Source organism: Geotrypetes seraphini, chromosome 2, assembly GCF_902459505.1.
Source record: "Geotrypetes seraphini chromosome 2, aGeoSer1.1, whole genome shotgun sequence".
Classification (NCBI taxonomy): domain Eukaryota; kingdom Metazoa; phylum Chordata; class Amphibia; order Gymnophiona; family Dermophiidae; genus Geotrypetes; species Geotrypetes seraphini.
In genome coordinates this window covers 513,502,195-513,520,484 of record NC_047085.1, presented here as the reverse complement: position 1 = coordinate 513,520,484, position 18,290 = coordinate 513,502,195, and the positions used below count along the sequence as shown (strand labels likewise).

The following is an 18,290-nucleotide window of genomic DNA, read 5'->3' as shown; positions in this document are numbered from 1 at the left end:
ACCAATTGGGTTTGAAGACCTAATAGATAAAGATAAACTGCAGACCGCACAGCATGATGGCTGTAACGTCAGTTTCTACCTGACATGATGTAGCGGGACCCGGAAACCTGCAACAAGCAGAAGGAAATATTTTTTTGACTTAAAAAAATAGCTAAGCTCTGGAATACTGCCAGAGTATGTGGTAAGAACACTTAACATAGCTGGGTTGTTGTTTTTTTTAAAGTAGGCTTGGACAAGTCTGCTATTGAGAGACATGTGAGAAGCCAAAGTTTGCCCTGGGATCAGAAGCATGCAATGATGCTAGTATTCAGGTAATTGTGACCTGGATTGGTCACTGTGGATACAGGGTATTGGGCTAGATGGATCACTAGTCTGACCCAGTCTCACTATTCTTACGATAGGTGTAATCTATGAGATTCATTCCTCCATCAGATGTAGTAACATTCAAGTCTAGGCGTACACTGACACTTACAGATGACCTCGTGGGCATGGATGAGTTTTCTTGTTCATACATCTAGTTTTTAAAGGTCTTTAATAGGCCAGTCTACAACTCCAAAGCTATACTATGAAAGTGCAGGAAATTCCAGTTAACAGCCTATAAACTAATTTGCTGATGTTAATGTACTCTTCAATATCAGTTTTAGTATCCTATAATATTATTTACTGATATTTTCTCTCAGCAATATTTGCTCAATAGTTTTTCCTTGGCAACAGCGGATGAATCCAGAGACTAGTTGGATAGCACACATCTACTAGCAGGTGGAGATAGAGAACTTATTTTCAGGTGCTCCTCTTGGATGGAACTGCTCTTGTACAATTAGTATGCTCTATCTCTAGCAGGTGGATGGATGCCATTTCACTAGCTCCTGGCTTCTTTAAGTGATTTAGCTCTCTTCTCCTGTTGAGTTTTCTTCAGTGAGATAGGGGTGTCTGGCTGAGTGGTGCCAGCATTAGGGGTTACACCTGGACCCCCCCCCCAGGTCCCTTCACCACCATCCTCCTTGTGCCTTGAGGGTTTTATTGGTTCTCTACCTCTCTTCTTTTCCATTAAAAAAAAAAAGAGACCAATGTCAGGATGACTTTGGCAGAGCTATGCTTTCCAGGCAGACTCCATACTGCAACTACCAGGTCCAGGTAAGGAGGGTCTTTCCCTTTAACAGTTTATTTCAGTTTTTCTATGGTCACACAGTTGTTCAAGTCTGTGTGAATGGCGGCTGAGGTTGTTAAGAGGTGTTTGTGTGGCTGGCTGCGCGGAGGGAGTGGGGGATGAGTCAATCATGGTGACAGAGGCCCGGCTGTTTTCCTGCGCAAATGATGTGCGATCCTGCTCACCTCCGATTTCAGCGGTGCCAAGCACTTTACTGGCCGCTTCGACGGTTGTGGGGACATGATCGGACTTCATGCTGGTGTAGGGGTGGATGCGATGCTGGGTGCTTTGAGCTCATTGGCGATGCAGTCAGGGACGCAGGCGTTGCCATTTTTGCTGGAATTTGTCCTCTTGTTACACAAAGCCTATATATTGCAGAGCTCAAAGTTGGATGAGTCTGGGGCGTTCTTTTGGAGGGTCCTGCTCAGGCCTCTGCTGGCCAGCCTCAGGTTGGAGATGGGCAGGATCAACAGGGAGCCAAACGTCATAGTATAGTTTCAGCGGATGGAGACCCTCAGTTTGACTCAGATCTTTCTCCCTCTCCCAGGATCGTTGGCTGAGGGAGATTTAACTAATTTGTATTTGGGAGTGGTGCTAGTGGGGGAAGTGGATGATCCCACAGCATTGCGCCTATGTCAGAGGGAGGAGTTATCTTCTTTAATCTCTAAGGCAAGGGTGTCAAAGTTGGTCCTCGAGGGCCACAATCCAGTTGAGTTTTCATGACTTCCCCAATGAATATGCATGACATTAGCATACAATGAAAGCAGTGCATGCAAATAGATCTCATGCATATTCATTGAAGAAATCCTGAAAACCTGACTGGATTGCTGCCCTTGAGGACCAACAGGGGCTTAATATCTCACAATCTGACCCTCCAACGGCGGGGACTGCAAACCCTCTCATGTCCGGCACAAGGAAGCCTCCTAAAATCTTTCTGGTTCATAAAGCCATGCAGGAACTCATATCGCCTCAGTGGGTCACACTAGATGCGGTTTTCCGGGTGGCGAAGGCCATGAGACAGCTGTACCCTGTGGCTCAGGATGAGCTGGATAGATTTAAGCTCCCAAGACTGGGTGCTTTGATGGCTGTGGTTACCAAGAAGACTATCCTACCAGATGAAGCTGAGGTGGCACTGAAGGACACCCAAGATAGAAAGATAGAGACCTCCATAAAATTGTTTTTTGAGGTCGTAGCCTTGACCTTGCAGGCAACTGTGTGCAGCTCTTATGCGGCCCGAGCTTGTCTGCAATGGGTCCACCAGATAACGGATGGGATGATGGAGTCCAGGGCTGCTTTTCCACTGGAATTCTCAGATGTAGAGACAGGCTTAGCGTATTTGGCAGACACTTTGTATGTCTTGGCTAAACAGGTCTATCTCTTATCGGTGGTTTCTCGACGATCATTGTGGCTCCGCCATTGGGCGGCGGATGCTGCTTCTAAACTGCATCTGGTGCAGCCTCCCTTTAAGGGCCATCTCTTATTTGGCAAGAATTTGGAAAAATAGTGAAGGATTTGGGGGGATTCCATATCTCAGCGGTATAGACTGGATAAGCCATTTTATAGTCCAACTTACAGATTGTCTTACACTCCAAAGCCCCACGTTTCTGCAGAAGAGTTCATTTTGCTCTTCCAAGCCCTTGGCCTCTCAGCTGCCCATCCTCAGACCTCGGCTCCCACTGCCAATTCTATCAGGGAACGGCTGTCTTTCTTCCTGGTGGAATGGACCAAGATAATGACAGACCAGTGGGTGTTGGATATTATTCAAGAAGGTTACAAGCTAAGAGTTCTCTCACATCGCAAATTATTTCTTGATGTCCCCCATGCTCGGGAGCGACCAAGATGAAATCAGTGCGAGGAACTCTCAAAGTGATGCGGAAACTTGGAGCGGTGGTTCCGGCTCCTCCAGGGCAGCAGGGCCAGGGATGTAATTCCATTTACATAGAAAGGGGAGTCAGTCAGGCCAGTTCTGGATCTCAAACGGGTCAATCAGTTTCTCAATGTCAGACACTTCCGGATGGAAACTGAGATCGGTAATTGCAGCGATTCAACCAGGGGAGTTCCTTACGGCGCTCGATCTCAAGGAAGCGTACCTGCTTATTTCCATCTGGCCGCCGCATCAGCGATGTCTTCGATTTGCCGTTCTCAAGCAGCATTATCAGTTTCAGGCAATGCCTTTTGGCCTTGCCACGGATCCATGCACGTTCTCAAAGGTAATGGTGGTAGTGGTTGCAGCCTTCAGTTGCAGAAAGGAGATTCGGGTTCATCCTTACTTGGACTGGTTAATTCGGGCATCCTCCAGGCAAGAACGTTTACAGGTGACCCAAAGAGTGATTTCTCTTCTTCAATTCTTAGGATGGGTCATCAATTTTCTGAAAAGTTCTCTCATTCCCTCTTAGTCGTTGGAACATCTGGGTGTGTGGTTTGACATGGCCGTGGGGAAGGTGTTTCTACCCAAGGACGGGGGCGACAAGCTGCGGTCGTCTCAGGTTTGTCTTCTTCTCCGGGTCCCAAGCCCGAGAGTGTGGGATTATGTTCAGGTTCTCGCCTCAGTGGTGTCAGCATTGGAGGTGGTGCCTTGGGTTCACTTTTACATGAGGCCTCTGCAGCAGTTTCTTCTGTCGTGGTGGTCCCTGGTGTCTCAGGATTACAATCGTCATCTGAGGTGGACTCCACAGACCTTTCTCAGCATGGATTGCTGGCTAAGCAATTCCAATCTGTTCAGGGGTATGCTATTGGCGTCCCTGGAGTGGATAGTGGTCATCATGGATGCCAGCCTGTCAGGCTGGCGTGCTCAGTGCCTTCAGTTCTCAGCACAGGGCGTCTGGATTCCAGAGGATGCTCAGTGGTCGATCAACCTCCTGGAATTGCAAATGATCTGGCTTGCTCTGTTGGCATTTCAATGATCCATTGAAGGCCGAACAGGATTGTTCCGACAGCGTCATGACGGTGGCGCATATCAACAGGCAAGGGGGCACAAGAAGTCCTCAGTTGGCACAGGAAGTGAGGATTCTTCTTTGGGTGGAAGGAGCTCCTCTGTTGGTGGCTCACATTGTGGGAAAGTCAAACATTCAAGTGGACTTCCTCAGCAGAAACCTGCTCAATCCCGTGGAATGGGAGCTGTCCCAGGAGGCGTGTGAGCTCATTGCTCAGAGATGGGGGGGGGTGTCCCAGAGATGGATCTCATGGCCTCGGCTCTCAATGCCAAACTTCCTTGGTTCTTCAGCAGACACAGGGAACAGACTTCAGAAGGTGTGGATGAGCTGGCTCTTGCATGGCCTCCATGACAGCTTCTAGATGTTTTTCTCCCTGGCTGATAGGACGGGTTTTGTATCTCATCACTCGCTTCCAGGTGAGAGTAATCCTGGTGGCTCCAGATTGGCCACACCGTCCATGGTATGCGGATCTGATGGGGCTATCGATGGGCGATCAGTTACGGTTTCTGGTGATTTTGGACTTGCTCACCCAGGGTCCGAAATGGATGGAAGATCCCTTCTACTTTAGTCTTAAGGCCTGGCTATTGAAAGGTCGCAGCTGAAGTGTAAGGGATATTCTGAACAGGTTATATCTACTCTTCTCCAGGCAAAAAAGAGGTCTACATCCACGGCTTATGCCAGAGTTTGGAGAGTTTTCGATTCCTGGTGTGGTGAACAGGGTATTTCTCCCTTTCAGGCTTCTTTGTCTCATATTCTTTCCTTATTACAGGAGGGCATAGTCAAAAGGTTGGCGTATAATTTCCTTAAGGTTCACGTGGCGGCCATTGCTTGTTACAGGGGCAAGGTGTCTCACTCTTCCCTGACATCTCAGCCAGATGTGGTCCATTTCCTGAAGGGGATGCAACGCATTCACCCGCCTTTAAAGAAGCCCTGTCCAGATTGAAATTTCAAGTTGATCCTTGCAGGTTTGAACCTTTGACTGACGCAACGCTGAAAGGATGTGACATTAAAAACGGTGTTTCTAGTGGCTATGGCTTTGGCCTAACAAGTGTCAGAATTGCAGGTGTTGTCTGGCAGAGACCCATTTTTGCAATTCACGGAATTTAGGGGTTCGGAGGGTGCCTTTCTTCCTAAGGTTGTTTCAGCCTTTCATATTAACCAAACTCTCTTTCTTATTTATTCAATTTTATATACCGTTCTCCCAAGAGAGCTCAGAACGGTTTACATTAATTTATTCAGGTACTCAAGCATTTTTCCCTGTTTGTCCCGGTGGGCTCACAATCTATCTAGTATACCTGGGGCAATGGGGGATTAAGTGACTTGCCCAGGGTCACAAGGAGCAGTGTGGATTTGAACCCACAATGTCGGGGTTCCGAGGCTGTAGCTTTAACTACTATGCCACACACTCCAGGAGGAGGAGTGTGATTCACGTTTCCATTCTTTGCGTTTACTGAATGTGCGTAGGATGCTTCTGCACCATCTTCAGGTTACGAAGGATTTTCGTTGTTCGGATCACCTCTCTTTCTTGTTTGCCGGGCACAACAAGGGAATGGCGGAGTCCAAGGCTTTGATTGCTCATTGGGTCAGAAAGGCTATTGCGTCCACCTACTCGGTGGCAGAGAAGCAGTTGCTGGCGGTTCTACATGCTCATTTGACCCAGGCAGTGGTCACTTCGTTGGCTGAGTCCAGGGGATTTTCCTTGGAGATTTGTAGGGCTTTGACGTGGTCGACCTTGAACACATTTTCCAAACATTACAGGTTGGATGTGGTGGTGCAGGCGGAAGCTTCTTTTGGCGCTTCGGTCATTGCGGAGGCGGCGTTAGCTTCTCAAGGATTCATCTGCAGCTGTTGCTAAGGAAGGAAAAATTATGTTCTTACTTGCTGTTCCGCCACTAATTTCTGACAAGTGGGATGATCAGTGACACTCAGAAAAGCACACAGACAATATAATGCATAAACAATAACACTTTATTATACACATATAAGAATTAAATATAAAATATCATCACCTTGACCCCATATAACGACCATCCTCACTATTGGGAACCCCTGCAATAGATAGATGGGTAGACCAAAGGACTGTCCCGTGAGACGTGGCCACACGTCATGGATTCTGGATTCTAGGAGCAGAATTCCGTCCTTATAAGCTGCTGAGTTAAACAGCTGATCCTGCAGTAACAGTGTCCTTTGATTCAGGCACACCCCAGGTCGGTCCCTTTGAAGTTGTTTGGACAATATTCAGGTCAAAGAGGTCAAGATAGCAGATCTCAGTTCTTTTGATGTTACTGGCCTCTTAGTAAGGCAGCTGGTGGTCTTTTGTTATCTGTTTTGACAACACCCAGGTCAAAAGAGGTCAAGATAGCAGATCTCAGTTCTTTTGATGTTACTGGCCTCTTAGTAAGGCAGCTGGTGGTCTTTTGTTATTTGTTTTGACAACACCCAGGTCAAAAGAGGTCAAGAGTTCCCAGCTGTCCGTTTGTGATCAAGAAAGTCAAAGAGGTCAGGATCTCAAATAAGCAAGGTTATTGTAGAGACCATCTGGTATTATTTTTCTTTGGGGGTCAGGAGTTCAGGTCAGCAGACTTGAGGATACATATTAGTAAACAAAATTATCAGTAATATGCTGGGGCATAACATTCCACCCTTGGATTCTTAAGTCTGCTCCCTTAAAAAGTCCTCCTAATAGCTAAACACCTTTTGTGCCATATCACAGCCTCTAGTAATAGCATCCCACCCATGGAGTGCAGTGGTAGCTTCAATATGATCTGCCACAGAATGCAAGTTAGTATTTCAAAATTCAGTCATAAGTTGCATTATTTGCCCACTGCAACATACTAACATTCTGTAAACATACTGAAAAGGGAGCTTGACTAGCAAGAATCACAAGTTCAACAGTACTAAGGACACATTGTTTCATTTCAAAATTTACACCATTTTCTATCTAAGGGTACAGAATGTGATGTGGTTTTTAAATCAATGCGATAAAGTTAATTCTTTGTGATATCATTAACGACATGTAACATTAACTGATCATATCGTAGCGTTAAGCAAAGGTAAAATGGGAAAATTAATTTTCCCTTCATAAATTATTTCCTTATGTGCTAAACCTGGTATTCTTGCATTCCCTAATATTTCTTGCTAATTAGGCATTTTACTTGAAAGTATCACGTATAGGGAATCATGGAAATTAATAATCTTATTAATATTATATTTGTGCTCTTACTCATGGCTTACATACATTTAGGGTAGCATCATATTCACCATCGATCACTGCAGTTATCTGATATCCTGTTTTTCTTAGCAGCTTTGGTTAGGGTCTGGCTATGCTCCAGTTTCAATAGGCTTGCTATGCCACTCACATGCCTTCACTCATGTAAGATTCACGAGCACCGCCTCCAGAGACCAGCCCTAATGTGAAGTGGCAGGATATAGGCTCACTTCTATTCCCAAGTCGGTGCCACATAATAGCTTCATGGCACTGTATGTCTGGTTGCGTGTCATCATCTTCTCGAGCTGGTGAAATTTTCTCTTAACCCAGCATGTTAGCCAAATCATCAGAATGAGAGAGCAGAGCTGACCAATTTTATCACAAAAGGATGAAAGTCTATATGGAATAACATTTCCCAATACGTGATTTTTCAAGGAAAATATTTCATGACTGTTTAGCTTCAATGCTTTAGTTACAATAAACACCCCTAGTGGTAAAAGAGAAGATAAGAGAAAAAGGAGAAAAACCACTTTATGTACAGAAGTTGAGAACAGGTGACACAATACTTGTGTGTAAAGTAGTATTTGTGTGAGATGAGAGAAACAATACTAATGCACTTAAAGGTCTTCTGTAGGACATTCAGAAAATACACCTTTTTATGTTCTGGACATAATTATTATGTCATTTAAGAGAGACCATACACACGTACAGAATGTGATAACATTTGACACAATACTTGTGTGTAAGGTAGTATTTGTGTGAGATAAGAGAAACAACACTAATGCACTTAAAGGTATTCTGTAGGACATTCAGAAAATACACCTTTTTATGTTCTGGACATAATTATTATGTCATTTAAGAGAGACCATACACACGTACAGAATGTGATACTAAAATAACTTATGTCAGAGATGTGCACTGCACTGTTTATACCTGGTAAGTTAAATAAAGATAGACCATTTTTTATTTTTATTTAGCAAATATCAAATACCAATGAACACCATTTTACCAGGTATAAAGCTTTCTAATTTTTTCTCTTCAGATATTCTTTTATAATATAACCCCTAACTAAATTATCATTGGGCTGTATAGAAACATAGAAACATAGAAAGATGACAGCAGACAAGGGCCAAGTCCCATCAAGTCTGCCCACTCTATAGACCCTTTGCCCTGACCCACGTAGGGATCCCACATGGGCGTCCCCTTTATTCCTAAAATCTGGCACGCTGCTGGCCTCGATTACCTGTGAGCCCTAGCATAAAATCATTGTGAGCATGGTTTTCATAAGATACTTTCTGGTATGTGGGGGAATCTTTTTTGGAAAGGGATATGGTACCATTTGGACTAATAGAAGGGGTGGAATAAACTCTGGAAATGGCCAATGTGCAATGTTGGGGTACCCCATAAGCTAAAACAGACAACACATAACAGAAACAGACAAACACAGAGCTCCGGCATGCTTTCTTCCATCGGTAATGATTCAGGGTTGATTTTAATCTGTAAATAAGCACACTATTAATCAAAAGAGTCACAAACAAATGTGGTATCCATTGGATTCCCACTATCAGGTCACAGTGCTGGACGTATTTTAAATGTGGCACAGTGACATTGGTTCTCCGGACCATGTCTGGATACTAAGCTTCTAAAAGAAAGAGAGAGATAGAAACTTAAGTTAATTGCTCTATATAGTTTTACTGGTCTTCTTTTCTATTTTCTTCCATTTCAAAGCTCTGTCACACAATCGTAAGAGAATGCACGCAGGGAATTTTTAATCTATAAAATATACAAGAGAGGTTTACGTGCATGTACAGTGGTTCACAATATTAGTGTTTTAGGTAAAAGACACATTTGCAAAATTACTTGGAGTGCAACTTCCTTATACTATCTAACAAAACTTTATACATTATAAAGGTCACTTAGCAATATTTCTACTTTTTTATTGTCCAACCAACCCCATATGTTACCCCAGATGTGAAATATGTTGCCTCCAAAATCCAAAAAGGCCCAAGTCTGTTTTTAACTTTGGGGAGAAGGGAAGTTTAGCTTTCTCTATCACCTCTCGGCATCTGTAAGTATTTTTGTGGTAGTTTGGTATATGTATATTGCCTCCCTTGCCAAGTGGATGTAAATGGTTCTGGACATTGCTCCACTATAGGAATAGTACAATTTTTGTGGCGATCAGTACTACTATTGGTTTCTCCACCACTACTGATCTCATAGGAATGTCTGGCAATTTACCAAAACTATAGATTCCATCGGAAAGCTGTCATGTTAACCCTTTTTGGATATCTGGCAAGGAATCCCATAGATTAATCCCAAATTGGTAATTGTCCAATTTTAAAATTTGTTAAATTTTTCTTCCTGCTTGTATAATTTTCCCCCCAATCCTGATATTTATATTCCTACACCCCAGCGTCCACTACAGCTTGTACCTGTTGCTCCCCAGGTTTCTACTAAATATTTATCTCTACCTGCGGACGCTGTTCTAATTTGGTCCAGGCACACACTGAGGTTCGGCATTCACATTATTGATCCTCCCAACACTTCCACCCTTTTAAATCAGGATAAAGAATGGAAGCAGTTTCCTCAGGGGAAGCCGTTGGCACCAGTGTTCCCTCTAAGCGGGCGGGTGTTGTGAGCAAACTTTTTTCACTGTGAGCTAAAAATATCGGGCGCCAGCAAGTTATGAGCCAAATAAATATGTTGCTTTCTACCACAGAACTTCCTTACGTTTGTATGGAATCTATCCCCTTTCAACTTTAGAGAGTGCCCTCTCGTTCTCCCTGCCTTAGCTACTAAGTCTATTCCCTTCAATACCTTGAATGTTTCTATCATGTCCCCTCTCAATCTCCTCTGCTCAAGGGAGAAGAGGCCCAGTTTCTCTAATCTTTCGCTGTACGGCAACTCCTCCAGCCCCTTAACCATTTTAGTTGCTCTTCTCTGGATCCTTTCGAGTAGTACCGTGTCCTTCTTAAAGTACCAGTGCTGGACGCAGTACTCCAGGTGAGGGCGTACCATGGCCCGGTACAGCAGCATGATAACCTTCTCTGTCTCTTCAGTCCAGCATCTGCCCCTTCCATTCACTGTCTGTCTTTCCCTGCCATCTCTCCTCCTGCCCCCCCCCACCCTCCAATTTGGTCTAGCATCCATCATCTTCCTTCTGTTCCCCTCATGGTCTGGCATCTCTATCCTTCCCTCCCCCCTGTGGTTTTTAGCATATCTCTCTTCTCATTTCCTCCACTCAGATCTGATCATTCTCTGCTCTCTCTTCCCTTTTCTTCTCTGGTCTTCCTTCTCTATTTTCTGCCTCCATCTAAATTAAATTCTTTCTTACTATTTAGTCCCGTTTCCCTCTTTTCACTGTGTCTACACACAGCTTGTCACCCCTTTCCCTCACCCCTCCATTATCTTACTATTTTCTTCCCCCTTTATTTATCTCCTCCTTCCATCCAGTATGTGTTCTTTCCCCACTTCCATTCAGCATCTGCTCTCCCTTCTCAACTGACATCCATCTGCCTTCTGCTCTCTCTCCCTTCTTCTCACTTCCATCATCTGTCCCCTTCTCTCTCTCTCTCATCTCCTCCATTCCATCATCTGCCCCTTCTCTCTCTCTCTCTCTCTCCCCCCCCCCCAACTTCCATCATCTGCCCCCCTTCCCCTCACCTTTGTGGGTCACTTTCTTTCCCCTGAGGGTGGCTCATGTCACAGGGGAAGCTTTGGCCGAGCAGAACCGCTTGATTGACAGTGGAACTTACTTGATTGATGTCGATGCTGGGGCCCGTTGCCATTTGAAGGAAAAAAAAAAAGGTGGAAAAAAGGAACCTGTAAAGGCGAGAGGAAGGGAAACCTCCAGGACAGCTGCTTTTTGCCCTCCTTCAGCGGCCCAAGAGTTCAGACCAGCAGCGGCAGCTCTGTATGCTTTTAACTTCGGCACAGAGCTGCCCCTAATCAATAGTTTAGCGCGGTTTCATGAGGCAGCCTCGGGGCCTTTGATAGCCGGCCCGCTTCGATGATGCGATGTGGGCCGGCCTAGCAAAGGCCCCGAGGCTGCCTTATGAAACCGCGCTAAACTATTGATTAGGGGCAGCTCTGTGCCGAAGTTAAAAGCATACACAGCTGCCGCTGCTGGTCTGGAGGTGCGGAGACAAGGCAGGAGGCAAACGCGGTGGAAGGCAGGAGTCCCGGCGAAGGCAGGAGTCCCGGCACAGCGACTGCAACAGGAAGTTGCAAGTCAGCTGACGCCGGCCTTTCGTTGCGGCGGGGACCGAATCCTTCGCGGACCGGCAAGATTTTGTTTGCGGACCGGCGGTTGAAGAACTGTGCTCTACACTGTGTGCGCTGTGACGAGAAACTTGTGCGCTGCGAGGTAATATTTTGTGCGCCAGCGCACCCCAGCGCAGCTTAGCGGGAACACTGGTTCTCCTTTGTTCACTTGTGCTTGAGGCATAGATTTCTTTCCCAGTCCTCTACTTTTGTACATTCCCCATAATGTCCTTGTATTTTTTCCATCTATTTCTTCCCTCTTTACACCATCTTTTATTAATGCCAAAAACATATTCCTCCGAGACACCCGCTTAGCCCTGTTTGAATTGGATTGTCCTGTTCTCTTTTTATCAAAAGTATTTTGAGGTCCCCAGTCCCCCCGATCTCCTAACTGTCGGACCGCTTCTAAGGCTTCCAAAATAGTCCTGTCTATTTGATTGATCAACAAAGTTATCTTTACCTGTTTGTATGCTGGTGCAGCATACTTAATCATTTTATTTCTCATGGACTCAGTAAAAGGTAATGACATATATGTGTCAGCGTGACCTATTACTAAGGCTGCCTTCATAGACTCCTCCTTAATTCTCATTTGAGCATCTTTTAATGTATACCAAATCTTATCATTTGAGGGCCAATCAGATTCAAGTGGATATCGCCTCGTGACACCCCTACTAATTTTCTCTAATAAAGACCATTGGGCATTTTTTGCAGGATAAGGATCCTCCCGCAACGCATGTTGCATTGCTACTTCTTGACTAATTTGAACAAATTTAGGGGCATCTGTGGCATCTAACATAATCCCTGCTGCGCCCAGCTCCTGCACCCGAACTACCCATTGTATTAGTGGTTCCCCAGGCTGCTGTGTAAAGCGTGCCATCATATCCATGATTTCATGTGGAGTAACATCCTCCCTAACTAGATTTTCTCCTGTTTGCAGATTTCCCTGTAATCTTTGTCTCCTCACAGGCTCTACTTCTAAACTTTCTGCCTGTTCTCCTTTAACACATATATCCTCCTCACTGTTATTAGAATTTGAATCCCAAATATTCCCATCCCATTTGTTTGGATTCCAATCATTCGGCAGATGATAAATTCAGATTTTAACTTTTCTGTAACTCACTTTCCACCTGCGTTTCTTGTATTTATATCGTGCATATTGCATAGCTGACTGTTCTATTACATTTTGATAGGTTTCTACCTTATCCATTAACAACTTATTCTGACATTGTAGCATTGTAATGGCATGCTGTTGTTTATTCCTTTTCTTTTCCAGCTCTTCTAATTTCAATTGTAATTCCTGTTTAGCTTCATGCAAATTCCTCCAGTCTGACAAAATAATCCTTCCTTGTCTAGAAGTTAGAGGAATGGTCTAATGCCTGGCAACTAAAATTCAATGCAAAGAAATGCAGAGTAATGCATTTGGGGATTAATAATAGGAAGGAACCGTATATGCTGGGAGGAGAGAAGCTGATATGCACGGACGGGGAGAGGGACCTTGGGGTGATAGTGTCCGAAGATCTAAAGGCGAAAAAACAGTGTGACAAGGCAGTGGCTGCTGCCAGAAGGATTCTGGGCTGTATAAAGAGAGGCGTAGTCAGTAGAAGAAAGAAGGTGTTGATGCCCCTGTACAGGTCATTGGTGAGGCCCCACTTGGAGTATTGTGTTCAGTTTTGGAGACCGTATCTGGCGAAAGACGTAAGAAGACTTGAGGCGGTCCAGAGGAGGGCGACGAAAATGATAGGAGGCTTGCACCAGAAGACATATGAGGAGAGACTGGAAGCCCTGAATATGTATACCCTAGAGGAAAGGAGAGACAGGGGAGATATGATTCAGACGTTCAAATACTTAAAGGGTATTAACGTAGAACAAAATCTTTTCCAGAGAAAGGAAAATGGTAAAACCAGAGGACATAATTTGAGGTTGAGGGGTGGTAGATTCAGGGGCAATGTTAGGAAATTCTACTTTACGGAGAGGGTGGTGGATGCCTGGAATGCGCTCCCGAGAGAGGTGGTGGAGAGTAAAACTGTGACTGAGTTCAAAGAAGCGTGGGATGAACACAGAAGATTTAGAATCAGAAAATAATATTAAAGATTGAACTAGGCCAGTTACTGGGCAGACTTGTACGGTCTGTGTCTGTGTATGGCCATTTGGAGGAGGATGGGCAGGGGAGGGCTTCAATGGCTGGGAGGGTGTAGATGGGCTGGAGTAAGTCTTAACAGAGATTTCGGCAGTTGGAACCCAAGCACAGTACCGGGTAAAGCTTTGGATTCTCGCCCAGAAAAAGCTAAGAAGAAAAAAAAAAAAATTTTTAAATTGAATCAGGTTGGGCAGACTGGATGGACCATTCGGGTCTTTATCTGCCGTCATCTACTATGTTACTATGTTACTATGTTACTATGTTACTATGTTAGAAATTACTTCTTGCTCTTCTCCTTTTGAGTTTTTCACCTTTTGTAAGGAGGCACACAATTCATGTGGATCCCCACTTCCAAAAGCACAGGATTCACACAATCCTGCTTCTACAGACCACTCAGTGGCCATTAATTTTTCCATAATTTCATTCCCATTTGGAATGGAGGGATTGGGAGCCTGCTCCTCAACCCCTTGTTGCCTAGTTAGCTTTCCTGACGTCATTAGATCAACCCCACTTCTGGTACCAATTTGTTCCGCCACTAATTTCTGACAAGTGGGATGATCAGTGACACTCAGAAAAGCACACAGACAATATAATGCATAAACAATAACACTTTATTATACACATATAAGAATTAAATATAAAATATCATCACCTTGACCCCATATAACGACCATCCTCACTATTGGGAACCCCTGCAATAGATAGATGGGTAGACCAAAGGACTGTCCCGTGAGACGTGGCCACACGTCATGGATTCTGGATTCTAGGAGCAGAATTCCGTCCTTATAAGCTGCTGAGTTAAACAGCTGATCCTGCAGTAACAGCGTCCTTTGATTCAGGCACACCCCAGGTCGGTCCCTTTGAAGTTGTTTGGACAATATTCAGGTCAAAGAGGTCAAGATAGCAGATCTCAGTTCTTTTGATGTTACTGGCCTCTTAGTAAGGCAGCTGGTGGTCTTTTGTTATCTGTTTTGACAACACCCAGATCAAAAGAGGTCAAGATAGCAGATCTCAGTTCTTTTGATGTTACTGGCCTCTTAGTAAGGCAGCTGGTGGTCTTTTGTTATTTGTTTTGACAACACCCAGGTCAAAAGAGGTCAAGAGTTCCCAGCTGTCCGTTTGTGATCAAGGAAGTCAAAGAGGTCAGGATCTCAAATAAGCAAGGTTATTGTAGAGACCATCTGGTATTACTTTTCTTTGGGGGTCAGGAGTTCAGGTCAGCAGACTTGAGGATACATATTAGTAAACAAAATTATCAGTAATATGCTGGAGCATAACACTTGCTAATTTTTTTCCTTTTGATGCAGCAGATGAATTCAGAGCCCTACCCTTTCTGGATATCTGCGGTTGGTTGCCTCTACGGGGGCTCAGGTTTCTTGTTATGGTTGGTAGTTGTATTTGGTGTTTTGTCCTTTTGAACGTTGTTTATGGGAAATAAGTTTTTTCTTACTGGTGATGTTTCCTGGTTCCGGATGCTTGGGCAAGGAGCGATACTAATTGCAAAGGAGCATCTGAAAACCTGTTCTCTAGCTCTACCTGCTGGTAGATGTGTGCTATCCCACTAGTCTTTGGATTCATCTGCTGCATCTAAAGGAAAGAAAATTACCAAGTAAGAACATAATTTTCTTTCCTTCCACCATTTCTAGATATGAATCCTTTTGTACTTTTTTAAAGCTAAGTGATTAGTTTATCTTTCACCACATTTTGAACAGTATAAGGTTTTACTCTAGTATGAATCTTCTTGTGATTAAAAGTTCCACCACATTCTGAGCAGATATATGGCTTTTCTTCTGTACGTATTCTCTTGTACCTCGTTAAAGCTAATTCCACATATGAATCTTCTTGTGCTGTTTTAAATTTGGTTGGTTTGCCACATTCTGGGCATGTAAATGCCTCTCACTCTCATGAAGTAATTTTAAACCTTTTTGATGATAAAAGGTATTATCATAATATAAAGATGACAATTTTTCTCTCACCTGGATTATTTTGAGTATTCTTAGATAATCACAGTTTTTATACATAATTGGTAGTTTTCTAATTTGTATTAATTGCTCAGTTGTAATAAGTCAATATTCAGCTGTGGACAGTGAGCATTGTCTAAAATCTATTTCTATGAGGCTCATCCCCTCTTCACATCTAAGAAAGTACAGTCTAGGCATACACTGAAAGTCAAAAATACCAAAGCTATATAAGACAGTAAGAAATGCCAATATTTTCTCTCAGGAATATCTGCTTGATAGTTGCTCCTTCCGCCACTACTGGACACATTCTTTCTGTACCTCTTGTATGAATCTTCTTGTATCTCTTTAAATGTGATTTCCATTTAAGTTTTTATCACATTCTGACCACTGTATGGTTTCTCTCCAGTGTGAATCCTCTTGTGCATTTTTAAATTTGACTTCCAAGTAAAGTCTCTACCACATTCTGGACAGATATATGGTTTCTCTCCAGTATGAATTCTCTTGTGGATTTTAAAATTTGACTGCTGATTAAAGCTTTTACCACATTCTGAGCATGTGTATGGTTTCTCTCTAGTATGAATCCTCTCATGTGTTTTTAACGCTGACTGAATATTAAAGCTTTTACCACATTCTGAGCATGTATATGGTTTCTCTCCAGTATGAATCAACTCATGTCTTTTTAATGCTGATTGCTGATTAAAGCTTTTACCACATTCTGAGCATGTATATGGTTTCTCTCCAGTATGAATCAACTCATGTCTTTTTAAATCTGACTGCTGATTATAGTTTTTACCACATTCTGAGCATGTATATGGTTTTTCTCCAGTATGAATCAACTCATGTCTTTTTAATGCTGACTGCTGATTATAGTTTTTACCACATTCTGAGCATGTATATAGTTTCTTTCCAGTATGAATCAACTCATGTCTTTTTAATTGTGACTGCTGATTAAAGCTTTTACCACATTCTGAGCATGTATATGGTTTTTCTCCAGTATGAATCCACCTGTGTGTTTTTAAAGCTGACTGCCGATTAAAGCTTTTACCACATTCTGAGCATGTATATGGTTTTTCTCCAGTATGAATCCACCTGTGTGTTTTTAAAACTGACTGCCGATTAAAGCTTTTACCACATTCTGAGCATGTATATGGTTTCTCTCCAGTATGAATCCTCTCATGTGTTTTTAACGCTGACTGATTATTAAAGCTTTTACCACATTCTGAGCATGTATATGGTTTTTCTCCAGTATGAATCCACCTGTGTGTTTTTAAAGCTGACTGCCGATTAAAGCTTTTACCACATTCTGAGCATGTATATGGTTTTTCTCCAGTATGAATCCACCTGTGTGTTTTTAAAGCTGACTGCCGCTTAAAGCTTTTACCACATTCTGAGCATGTATATGGTTTCTCTCCAGTATGAATCCTCTCATGTTTTTTTAATGCTGACTGATTATTAAAGCTTTTACCACATTCTGAGCATGTATATGGTTTCTCTCCAGTATGAATCCTCTCATGTCTTTTTAACGCTGACTGATTATTAAAGCTTTTACCACATTCTGAGCATGTATATGGTCTCTCTCCAGTATGAATCCTCTCATGTGTTTTTAACGTTGACTGATGATTAAAGCTTTTACCACATTCTGGACAGGTATATGGTTTATCTCCAGTATGAATCCATCTGTGTGATTTTAACCCTGACTGATTATTAAAGCTTTTACCACATTCTGAGCATGTATATGGTTTCTCTCCAGTATGAATCCTCTCATGTGCTTTTAACGTTGACTGATGATTAAAGCTTTTACCACATTCTGAGCATGTATATGGTTTCTCTCCAGTATGAATCCTCTCATGTCTTTTTAAAGCTGACTGAAAATTAAAGCTTTTACCACACTCTGGGCATAAATATGGTTTTTCTCCAATATGAATTCTCTTGTGCATTTTTAAAATTGACTGCTGACTAAAACATTTCCCATATTCTGGACAGGTATACAGTCTCTTTCCGGTATGAATCCTCTCATGTTTTCTTAAGTTTGATTGGTGACTAAAACATTTGTCATTCTCAGGGCTCCTTTGAAGACATTTTAAACCTGTTTGATGATTAAAAAAAAGTGTTATAATATAAAGATATAGAATGTTTCTCTTTCATGTGGATTATTTTGTGTATTCTTAGATATTATAATTAGTTCCATTCCTGCTGTATTAATTGTTGAATTGTTAAGGGACACTATTCAGCCGAGGTCACTGGTTCATTGGTGATAGCTGGAAGTTGTGTGGTTGCAGCTGGTATATTCAGTGCAGTATCCACATAGCTAACCCGACACAGGACTGGCATTTAAGTGGTGTTACTTGCCCGGTTAGCTATGTGGGTAGTGCCAATGTACGTCAGCATCATTTCAGGGTCTGACCTGACTCCACCACTGCCTGGATCGTGCTGGGATGGTCAGCGCTGCTACTGCTGCTTGTATGATGGACCGTTTACTAGTGATTGCTGCTCTGCTCCCCTTGAATGCTCTGAATGGACTTTTCCTGAGTGTGACCCAGGAATGATACGGGGAAAAATTGGTCCCCGTCTCTGCCCTGTCCCGTCCCCACAAACTATCTGATCCTATCTGCACAAGCCTCAAATAGTTTTATACTGAACT

General features: G+C 43.2%; 1 protein-coding gene and 1 pseudogene across 1 annotated transcript; one reads left to right on the top strand and one right to left on the bottom strand.

Moving 5' to 3' along the window:
- Positions 1 to 18,290, top strand: part of LOC117355254 — a 623,529-nt pseudogene that overhangs the window by 286,548 nt on the left and 318,691 nt on the right.
- LOC117355262 (zinc finger protein 658B-like) lies at positions 14,279 to 18,078 on the bottom strand. The gene has a single exon (XM_033933562.1). The coding sequence runs from the start codon at positions 17,584 to 17,586 to the stop codon at positions 16,012 to 16,014; it is 1,575 nt and encodes a 524-aa protein (XP_033789453.1). The 5' UTR covers positions 17,587 to 18,078; the 3' UTR covers positions 14,279 to 16,011.

Excerpts from the sequence above, each read along its gene's own strand:
- LOC117355262 (XM_033933562.1), bottom strand. The coding sequence starts at position 17,586 with ATGCACAAGAGAATTCATATTGGAGAAAAACCATATTTATGCCCAGAG.